Raw genomic sequence first — 12,563 nt, forward strand, 5'->3', positions numbered from 1 at the left:
AACCTTGAAAATTTATGATTATATTTGTGTGTGTGTCTTTCAAGTGAATGAAATTTTAAATTATCTACGAGATGATCAATTACTTTTTCATTAATTGTCATCATTAATGAATCATGACCTTGCCTATTGACACTGACATCTAATTATTATATTAACTATTTAACTATTAGGTTAATTGTGGAAGAAATTAATTTATTTTTTTCGGATGCTGGTTAATTGTAATTAAGATTCAGTTACAATTTTTTCTTAATCTCTTCTCATTTAGTTAATCATAAGTTAATCAATTTTATTAAACGACTGCGAGTTCAAGTTAGATTGAAAGATTTGATTGTAATCAAGTTTTTCAGTGATCAAATTAAATCTTCATCTGATTGAAATGAAGAGAAAATTATTTTTCCAAAACTAATCAAGATACAATCAAATTTAATCATGTAAATTAAATGATAATAATAATAAAAAAAATTGATTCCCATTAAATTACAATCCAATAATCAGTAAATTAGCATTTAGGAAAAAAACAACAAATCAATAAGTAAAATGATAACTGAATCAAATTAAACTATTGGGTGGTCATTGATAATAACTGTTAATCACTTTGTTAATAGTTAATAATCAACCAATTTATGAATTAAATTGCGAAAAAAAGATAAAAATTGATTAATCAAAATTTATTATTAACAATTAATCCCCAATGTCAGATGATGATAATTAACATGAATTCTGATTTATTGATCTTCCTCCTTTTAATTTTCATGAAAAGATTATTAATTTTCTTGTTCTCTCTCTCTCTCTTTTTTATCATCCTCATCCTCATCCTTATCATCCTCATCATCTTTTATCATCTTCCACCCACAGGTTACCGATATTGCAAGATCGCTAACCGCTTGGCTTCAACTCAATGATTTTAATTCACTTAAATGGTTAACATGTTTCCGGTGTTCAGATAGGCAATCGGATCAAAATGCAATATTATTACTCTTTAGGGGACAGGTAAGCTTAATCACAATTAACTAACTTAACGCCAACACAATTAGTTAATCATAACAATTTTTAGACTTACAATTTTGTGGCTCATCACCAAATCCATTGACACATCTTAATCCATTCATCTTAATACAATAATAATATTGAAACAAGATTCGAGTGGTCAACTTGGACAACTGGACATTAGTTGGTGTGTATGTTGATATGTATCAAGTTAGAGGATCAAATTGATCATATTGTCACAATTTAATTAGTTTGGTGTTTAATTAAGACATTCATTTGATTGTTTTGTTTTGTTTCTCAACTGAATTAACAGTTAATTACATTAACCTTTTATTTTGTTTTTCTACTTCATTATTATTAAGTGAAAAATGTTGATTCGCGATTTGATTTGATTACTTTTGATTGATTGATCACGATTAAGGTGATTTCTGTTAATTTGATTGTCCATGATCAAGTTAATGATGATTGTTATTAAATATATTTCATGATGATTAAGTTAATCAGTATCTCGGCTCATCTTCCTTATTAGTTTAATCAAAGAGCAAAACTTGATTTAGATGCGAAAATATTTGAATCCATTTTGAATTTAAAAGAAAAAAAAAATTCAATAATTATTATCGATTTGATTTGATTGTGAACTGGTTTTAATAACCTAATATATTGTCAGAATTACAATTTATAATTAACTTGATCATCTTTATTTTGACGTTTATCGTAACGATTATTATGTTGATAATCAAGCAACAATTTTCTCAATGAATCTTTCATTGAGATGCTCATAATTCATGAGGGACGATATGAAATTAATGACAATTAACCCAAAGAATATGAGTAATTAAATTTACAGATAATTATTCGGTGTTAAATGATTAGCAACGATTAACATAATTATAGAAAAACAAAGATAATAAATGTGAATGAGAATAAGTATAAAATAAGAAGAAGAAAAAAGTTCTGAAAAAGTTTTTTCTTCTTATTCGATGTGTATAAATATAAATATGATGAAAGAATATAAGAAGATGATGAGGAAGATGAAGATGAAAATAGAGATGAAAGAGTTCAGAACTTAATCATCGTTGTTATTATTAATCTCGTTCTTCTTCCTGATCATCCTCAATTCGTAGGCTCACCCAATTGAAAACAGATCAATCGATAAAGATGAAGATGAAGATAAAAGGTGTGGCTGGTTGATTGAGTTCACGGTGTTGTTGTTATTCAATAATTGATGCTACTGAGATGAGGATGATTAAAGATGCTGATTCTCATCTTCCTGGTCACGGCAAAAGTATTTAAATGAACAAATTAAAAACCATTGATGATATACAAAGAAAACGATTTAAATCTTTATCCTAATCAAATCGTGGTTTCTATTGTTACAATCAAACGTTTCTTTTTAATCACCATCACCATCATCATCTTCATCTCCATCATCTTCATCTTCATCTTCATCTTCATTTTTAACAATATCATAAGAAGGTGAAGATGATTAGAAGAAGAAGAAAAATTTTCTATCGGATTAACGGGATGATTAGGATTATCTTTTTTTCCTCTATTGTAATTTGTTGTTTAATCTTCTTGTTTCGTTGTTGTTTTCTTGTCGTTAATCTTGTTTAACATTGTGATCAATGGCTTCTGATTGTTATTTAGCGGTTAGTTAGCTAATTGTGATAACAATCAGGTTAAACAATTTGATTTCCATCAGGTAAATTATCATGATAATGATGATGAGGCTTCTGTAAGTCACGAAATGATAAATCACAATCTAACAATTTAATCATCATCATCATCATCATCAACAGCAACAAATTGTACATTACCTTTAAATTGTAATAATTGTTATGATTCATGATTAAGTTAATTTGTTTTTTTATTATTATTTCGTTTAGTTAATCAATACGATATGAACATACAACTTTTCAACACCATTCAACTAATTATCACAATCATAACGGTAAATAAATAAATAACAACAACAACAACAACAATTAACTTAATCATAATCAACCAAAGAAAAGAAGAAACAAAATTAATTATCATTAGTTTAATTTTATTATTACAATTTGAGAGAAATTTTCTTCTTCTTCTTTTATTTAGAAAATTGTAAATAATTAATTGTAATATCATTGAGTTAATTGTCGATTTAGATTAACCTTCACTTTTGAACAATTTGTTTTAATTCCTCGAAATATGTTGATTAATAGTTTTTCGGGATAATTTATTCAATCAATTGATTGTTACCTTTAGAAAGTAAATTCTGATTAATCAACCAAACATGGTTTATATATATTAAATTGTTGTTGATTGATAAATGTTAGTTTAATTCAGAAAATCAATTTCCTAACCTTAACTTAATTTTAAAAAAACGTAATCATTAACAATTTATACTGATTGTGATTAACGGGATAATTTAATGTTGTGTTGAGATTTATGATACGATGTTAATAATATCAAGGGTTGATTGAAATTCAAATTGATTACAATAACAATTAAATTGCCAATCCGATGAGAATTAGTAAATTATTTTTCTCGCCAAATTTCATTCATTAATTTGGCTTCTCTCTCATTCACTTGATTAAGATTTCAAGGTGTGTCCAGGTAATTCACACTCGCCAAGGGTCAAGCTATTGTAACAATCAGGTCAAATCATCGTTGTATAATAATATAATATAAATATCACTGATTAGCTAATCATTTACAATTTAAATTGATTCAGCTTCTGTTTCAATGAATTACTTTTAATTGTGAGGAGTGAATTTGAAGTAAAAAAAAATTGATTTTAACACAATTAAACCTTTAAAAGTTTCAATGTTGTTTGATAAATACACAATCAATTTGTATTATAAACAATTAAAAATTGGTTCAATTAACTATCATACAACAATTAACTCTTATTGATGGACAGTTATGGTGAAATTAAATTGTATTAATCATCAATTATGATGATGATTTGATTGAGAGAGAAATGATCCTCAGGGTTTTTACAGGAAAATGGAAATTTATTCAAACCAATACAATGGAGTTTAATTGTGGAGGAAAAAGAAAAGTTAATTGTAAATGGATTAACTCAATTAATTGGTTATCGATATGTTATGATATTCAATTTGAAGTTAATAATTGTGATTAATTTACGTCGGCGACAGTAAATAAGATATGAAAGAGAAAATGAATGAATCGGATTCTGATTAGAAAATGGCGAAAAATATTTTATTCTTGATGATAAATATTCTGTATCTTCGACACCCAATACCAAGCCCAAACCTGAAAACCGGAATTATGATGATAATGATGAAGATGAAGATAAGAAGGAAAATGTAACAAAGAGAGATGAGAAAGAAGAAGAAGAAAAAAGAAATTCTTTTCAAGAGAAAAATATTGATTCAATTCTGAAATGAGTGAGAGAGAAAAGAGATAATCTCTTCAGAATTGGAATAACCTTATTCATTTAATGTTACCTTTCAATGGATAACAGTTTTTTTCTTATTGATTCATTCAAGGCAATTGACCAACAATCAACTTACAATTCAACTAAATTGTTGTTGTGGTGGTTGTTAAGGTTGATGATGATGATAAAGGTGAAGATGAGGATGAAGATGAGGATGAAAAAGATGAAGGTTCCTCTCGTTTAATTATCTCCATCTCTCTCTCTCTCTCTCTCTCACTCAAAGCTTCCCTTAGAGAGAAACACTTTTTTTTTCTTGATTGCTGTTAATCTAATCAAGTCTATTGTCACGATTAGAATTAATCTCTTTTCTCTCTCACATTGAGCTTTTAATTGTAATCATTTGGTCTTAATTGTTGTTGTCTTTTTTTCTCTCTTTTTCATTTGTTGATTTAAGGATTAGATTTTAGTTATTGACTTACACACACATCCCAAGAACTTAATCAGACAATTAATCCGTTAACTCGTTCAATCATCAGAAATCCTTGTAGAACTTTATTTCCATTACTTTCATGATTCCATCAATTCTTGAATCACATTGACCAATTATTATTATTATAGTTTAATAATATTGAAGTGTATCAATTTGTTTTAATTGAATGAAAATTGAATGATCTGAATAAGTGAATGATGATTAAAGGATGAGGAAAATTTTCTGATAACATGAATCGCCATCATGATTGGCAGCATATCCTTGTTTCACTTTCAGAATTTCCATCAATCTTTTTTTTACGATTTTTCAGATTTTTCCTTTAACATTCAGCCTCACCCTTTTCATCATCATCATCATCATCATCTTCAAATCCAGTTGATCTAATTTTTATCTTTTCTTTCTCATCTATTACTTTCCTTTTCTTAATCTTTCATTTTCATCTTCATCATTAGTGAAAAAGATAAGGATGAAAATCCTATCATCTTAATGATTTTTATTTTCTCTTCATTCAAAACAATGATGATGATGAGATGATGATGGAGACTTTTTCTTTCTCTCTCTCTCTCTCTCTCTCTCTCTCTCTCTCTCTCTCTGCTCGAAAATGCTCATTATCATGAAAACTTTTTCTTCTATCATGGATTCTGAATAAGGAAATTTTTTCACTTTCCAATTGAATTTCGAAAAATTTTCTTTCTTTTTTCTTCTCTTCATCTTTTCCAATCAGTTAACAGTTATGTTAATTGTCTTCCAAGGTGGAGTCGAAACTGTTTCCATCATCATCATGTACTTTTTTATAGGTTATATATACATTATCATTCTGAGTAACATCCTCTTCTGGTGAAGATGATCATCATGATATTGAGCAATTGAGCAATACACGAATGAAACTGAGGATGCTCATGATAAAGACCCCACTTCCTCATCCTCATCTTCCTCCTCCTCCTCCTCCTGTTTATCCTCATCTTTCCCATATCCTAAACTTCATCTTCATTTTCATCTTCATCCTGAGCATCATGAGGAAAAGTAGGTTGGGTTTTTTTGTTGCTTTGTTCTCAACTATCTGAATCTAGAATCAGAATTATGATGAATTTATAAATAATATAAATTCAATGATAAAAATCGTGAATCAAATCTAATTGTTTATCAACATGATTAACTTTTGATTCTATTGTTTCTGTTTCAAACCCTGATTTTATTACGTTTCATTGTTAAATCATTTTCCTATTTAATGTGATCATCATCATCATCAACTAAATCAGTGAATTAAATTAAAAACTTAATCACTGTACGATTATTTTAACAAACCATGATAACTACAATTGATTGTTAGATTGATTAAAGGGATTGTTAAAGGGTAACAACAACAATTAGAGACAATTATTAGTTAACTGTTTGTTTTGATTTCTTTCCTGTTTCTGGTTGGTGATTAAATTACTTGGATTAAGATTAAATTGCAATTCAAATCCCAAGGATATTTCACTGATTATCAATTAATTGTAATCGAAAACGAATTGAACCAAAAAAAAAACTTTTCTTTTCTAAATTAATATTTGATTGTTTGATCTTAGAACTTTGTTCAAAATCATTTAACCTCAATCATTGATCGTTGTCGATTTTTAATCAAAGTTAATCAACGAGTTTTAATTTGCTCTTTTTGTTTCGTTAATCACGATTCGTTGATTAGTAATTAATGTATTTGATTTTTAATTCTCTGTCATTTACAATCATAATAATAATAATCTGCTATTTAAACCTTGATTAAATGTTAATTCAATTCACTTGATGACTTTAATCAACATGAAACTTTTAATTTCTCACCCTTGAAGAGTGAGAGAGAGGGTTAATCACAATTTACTACAACAATTAACTCAATGAAAAATCTAAAGGGAAGTTAATTAACTAAGTATCGATATCGAGACAAACCAATAATATTTATATAAACTCATCATTATCATCATCATCATCAGTTAATTGCTGAGTATATAATTTTAATCTCAAATAAACTAAATCAAAAGAACTTGAGAACGAAGTGGACTTGGGAGTTAATTGTTGATTGGAACAATTTAATAATCAGTTGTAACAGTTAACATTTATCATCGATCGCTTTGGTTATCCTTTATTATTGATAATCTCGATAATTTAATTTCGATAATCGAGAAAATCAATCGTTATCATCGCGAGAAAAGATGAATGAAAAACGAATCAAGAAAGAAAAAAAGAAAAACTTGATTTTCTTTCTTTCGAATTTTCATTTCTTTGATTGATCCATAGCCTCGAGGGAAATAGCTAATAGCGATCACGAATTTCAATCGATTCGATCCTGTTGGTACCATCATCATTATTATCACTCGATAAATCGTCATGATGATGATCGACGTTGTCGTTGGTTCGTTCAGTTTCATTTCGTTCTGAACTAATGATTACTTTCATTTGAAGCGTTTCTGATTAAAAAGATTTAACTTTCCGATTATAATGATAACGGTAATTACGATGATGATGATGATGATGATGATGATGGACAAGATGATGAACATCATTGATTGACTTTGATGACATCAACGTGACCTGGATGGTCAAACTGATGAGTAAAAATTATAATAACAAGTGTGTTGATATTGACCAGTAGAAGATGATAAATGAAGGAGAAAAAGATGAAGAGAGAGAAAAAATTGACATGAATCAGATTTTGAAAGATAATTATCATCATGATGAAGATGAATCAAGATGATCACTTGAAATGATTGATAAAAAAACAACAACAACAGCAACAACTGAATCATTTGATTGAATGTCCAGTCATCTGCAGAAATGATGATAAAGATGATTAATGTTTGCAAATACTATCAAACAATTGACCATTTGATTGAGAGGATCAAGGAAAACTTGAGTTGACAAAAAAAAATTAGAGACACGAATTTAGATTAACCTTAATCTCATCGGCTACTGGATTACAATGTGATTTGTACAAATCGTTAATCTTAATCATCTCGAAACTTTTTTTTTTTCTTCAACTTTAATTTCACAATTTAATTCACAGTCCATTTTGGTGTAACCGATAATAACTATTAAGGTAAACTCGTTTTACCCACTCATGCGTATTTAATTTATTGATTGTGATGAGGATGAGGATGATTAAGATTATGATGGTCATTTATGTTTCCACTGGACTGGTTATCAATTTGGTCTTAACTATGATCTAGTTTAATCAGGCGTTGGTTGGTAATCATTGGAATCAAAATCTTCCTGTTTTCATGTTTTTTTTATGCTTTTCCTTTTTCTTCATCCTCATCACTTTGATTTAACTTGTTTTTTACATCATTATCATCATCATCTTTGCTTCATCTTCATGATGATAAACGATTCAATTGAATTGCCTTCTATTTTTTTTCCTCTTCATCTTCGCCATCATCTCAATCACCTCCTTCTCATCACGACGGTAGCATCGTGATAATAATCACCGTGATAATCAGAAGCTCTGATTATGATTGTTACTCTTGTTATTGTGATTAAGATGATGAATCAAGAATCTGTTTCAAGTTTTTATTCATTATTATTGTTGAAGCGAGTTTAACTTTCCAATTGACAATTAACTCATTTACTGAATTGCTTTCATGCAAAAAGAATTGAATTACTCTTAAATCTTAATGGATTAACAATTAAACAGATAAACAAGATTAATCTTTATAAGTGATGATGATGATGATGATCAATAATCAACAATAAACGTAAAAGTTTTTCACCCTTAATTCAATTTTCTAATATTAGTTAATCGTTTAAAGTTAATTATTTATCTCTCAGTTGATTTGATTGGTGATAAGATGATGATGATTTTCAAAATGAAAATATATCATTTATTTTGCAACTTTCATCGATATCAGAATTAATCACGCAATTAAATACAAGCAATTAAAATAAGTTCAATGTTGATTGCAATTAATTCTGAAAACATGGAGATAAATATTTTTCTTTTTCCTGATTTCGTATTTTCTATCAGAATCTGAATTTCAAGTTTCTTTCCAAAAAATTGATTGGAAGAGAAAAATAATGATAGCTTCACCTTTCTTATCAAACTGATGATTATTATCAATATAATCATTATCATCATCATCATCTTGATCATTATTATCATCTTCGTGATCATTTTCTCACGTTAAAGGATGAATGTTGTTGATTGACAAGTTTGTATAACAAAATGATATCGCCAGGTAATGATGATGATGATGTTTACCTTATTTTCATTGTAGTTGAAGATGATGAGCCTTGATTTTAATTGGTAACAATTTTGATTGTTATCATTGTTGATGGAGGTAAACTGTTATTATCATGATGGTGATTGTAAATTTAATTGTCGACAATCATAGATGATGTTAATCTATTGGTTTTAATAGATAAAAGGAAAGGAAAGCTAATTATCATCCAAACTAATATCTTCCTCCGTACACACTCACAATTTAAGGTAAAGAGACAGAGAAAAGTTAGTGAGTGAGAGAGAGAAAAGTGAGTGAGTGAAAGAGAGAGAGAAAGAGAGAGAGAGATAATTATCCTATTCCTCATCCTCATCCTTCTCACCATCATCTTAATAATCATTAATAACGTGTAGGAGTTTATCTAATGATGATGATGATGAAGATAGAGATGAGGTGACCCAGTGTCAAAATCCATATCCGAAAGTTTCATCTCCATGGATCCGTAATAACAACAACAATCATAATAATAATTGTTAACAGTTAGACAATAACAATAAACAATAATGATAACATTAGACAGGAAACTTAACTCTCCCACAAGACAGACTTTTCATCATCTTTATCCTTATCCTTATCCCTCAATACTTATCATCCATATCTTCATCCTCATCATCATGATAATCAACAGATATAAATTAGTTACAATGACAATCAAGGTGATTCTCTTATTGGACTCTTCTCATCATCTTCTCTTCTTCTTCTTCTGCTTCTTCCATCTCTATCTCCTTCTCCTTCCTTCCTCTTTTACCTTTGATCACCTTTGACCCTTGACAATCTAAAGTAAATCCCAAAGCAAGTGACTAACCAACCATGAACAAGAAAAACCAAATACACCACACAGACACTAATCATCATCATCATCATCATTCTCGCCCCCCACCAACCGCTATCATCAAAAACTCTCACTCTCAATATCAACACACAAATAAATTAACTGATTGTTATTAGCAACATCCCAACGGAACTTGTACCTTTATCCTCTAGACTCTGTACTGTCCTCATCCTTGTCCTCATCCTCGTCATAATCATCACATCACATCATCATCATCATCGTCATCATCATCATCATCATCAACCTCTGCTTCTGTCTCAACCTCAACCTCAACCTAAACCTAAATCTAAACCTTATCACTAAAACAGTTCACATGTAACCCTAAACAGCTGCTTTAAATTGTTATGTATTAATGATAATCCACAACAACAATTAACTTATTGATAATAATAATTACAACGAGAAACAACAACAACATTGAACAGAAAAAAAAGATTAGCTTTAAATAGCCTTCGGGTAAAAACCGTGTTACACTTAAACACCAATGTCATAAAACGCCAATGACAACGGATAGTTGATCAGAAGCGACGATGAGGTTTACTGTTTGTTTACTATTATTATCATTTGATAATTGTTGTTGTTGTCGTTCAATTAAAAACGGAAATTGAGGACACATTTAGAAAGAGAGAGTAAATTAGAGATTGACTGTAAGAGAATACAACTAAGAGAGAGAGAGAGAAAGTGAGAGAGGAAAAAAATTAAGTGAGTATGAGGAGCGAGAAAGTGATTCCCTCCGGTGAGCTGTTGAAGTCACTCAAGTCCTCACTCGAAGTAGTAAAAAGTTCATTAAAATTTTGAACTTTCTTCGAACTAATTGTTCTCGACAATTTTCCCCGTCAACTTTGACATAAGAAAAGACCTAATAAATTAATCTCACTCACAATTAGTTTAACTTGACTTATTTTTATCATTCTCGAACTTTGAATTAGAACTTTTTTCTCTCTCGTTTCAATCAATATCGTCATAAGTATTAGATAAAAACTCGAACAACGATAAATATTATATAATTTCATCACCACGAAGATCCGATTATCTGTAACTAAATTGATACTTTGTTATAAAGAATCAAATCCCATTTGGTTTGACAATTAGCGAATTGTAAACAATCAAGATCAACCCATTTTTTTCGTCAATTTAACAAATCAAATCAAAACAATCCGATCAAATTGTAGTATTACAATGAGTGAAAAAAAAGATTAACTAACTACCAAACAAATTGATTTAATGTCAACAATGATTACAATTAACTTTCGATTGAGAAGAAAAAAAAATGCAATCGAACAAAAAAAATTTCCAAACCAACACAATCAACTAAACAATTGAGGGTCAATTTTAAATGATGATTAAGATGATATATCAATGATGATAAAGAGCTAACAATCAATTGTATCACGACAAAAAAAAATCAATCCAAACAATTAACGGAAACAATTTAGGTAAAGGTAAAGGTTAACATTTGAAAAAATTGTTATGGTTACAAAAACCTTGGATTTACCAAGTTTTTTCAATGGTTTTAAGTTTAACATCCAAACTAATACGAATCAGTAGAGCAACAATTAAAGATTCACAATTAACTAAACAATTTAACATAATTAACTCTTTCTCTCTCTCTTTCTCTTCAATAGTTATACATTGAAGTTCTTAAGGATATCCTTCCAGGTAAAGAATTGCTTCTTGTTTTCAATGAGGTTCTTCTGATAACTGAGAATAATTCAACCAAGGATTCGGATAAAATTGAAGGTAAATAGATGATTATCATCTTCATCTTCCTTTATCACCTATCTCCCTGTTCCCCGGTTTCAATTGTTCACCAGCAATTAACTTAAATATCGCCCATGAAACAATTGTAAACTTTTTCCCAATCACAATCAACTAATTCGATCGCAAATTGATCCTAGATGATAATAATTTCGTTGTTGTTTTTTTCTCACAGCACTTAATGTGTGTGTGTGTTACTGTTCATCATGATTAGTTAATTTTCTTGTTGATTTGATTGTTTACTTGATGTTTTTTGATATAATTTACAATTTGAACTTCACTATCATCCGACCTGAACAATTTGTTGTTGATTATTATTGTTGATTGTTGAAACGGAATCTGATCCCTTCCAATTGGGTTACTGTTTAAAGGTCATGGTAGTGGTAACAACAGTAGTAATAGTTGATTGTTGATTGTTAATCTTGATTGTTGTTTAGGTCGATTCTTGTTTTTCTTGTCTATTCTGACAATTCAATCCACTTTTATATATTATATAACTTTTTTTTTCTTCACACTCTTACTATCAAAAGTTGATCACAATTTACAAATCTTGATCATTTTCTTTACTCTCTTTCCAATTGTTCCCGTTTATAAATTAGTGGCCTTAGATTTATCGTTAGTGGTCTCAATAGATTCGTTGGTTCGTTACAACTAATAAACGATAATAAAACTTGTAGCATTTTTTTTTTCAACGAGTAACAATTAAAGTCCATTTGAATCTGATAATAATATCATGAAAACAACATTGAACCCATTTGATTGAATAATAATAATAACAATTAAAAACAACAACAACAAGAAAATACAGTTACCCAATCACGATCAGTAATTAAAACCTATTATTATCATTATCATCACGATAACATT

The 12,563-nt window shown here is 28.9% G+C and overlaps 1 protein-coding gene across 1 annotated transcript in view; it reads left to right on the forward strand.

Annotated features, from left to right (window-relative positions):
• Positions 1-12,563, forward strand: part of LOC128391566 (histone-lysine N-methyltransferase MECOM-like) — a 44,809-nt gene that overhangs the window by 21,036 nt on the left and 11,210 nt on the right. Inside the window, exons 2-3 of the mRNA XM_053351471.1 lie at positions 856-990; positions 11,564-11,678. Coding sequence (XP_053207446.1) covers positions 856-990; positions 11,564-11,678 — 250 coding nt within the window. The remainder of the gene's footprint in view (positions 1-855; positions 991-11,563; positions 11,679-12,563) is intronic.

Source organism: Panonychus citri, unplaced genomic scaffold (assembly GCF_014898815.1).
Source record: "Panonychus citri isolate SS breed McGregor unplaced genomic scaffold, ASM1489881v1 Contig00134, whole genome shotgun sequence".
Lineage (NCBI taxonomy): Eukaryota > Metazoa > Arthropoda > Arachnida > Trombidiformes > Tetranychidae > Panonychus > Panonychus citri.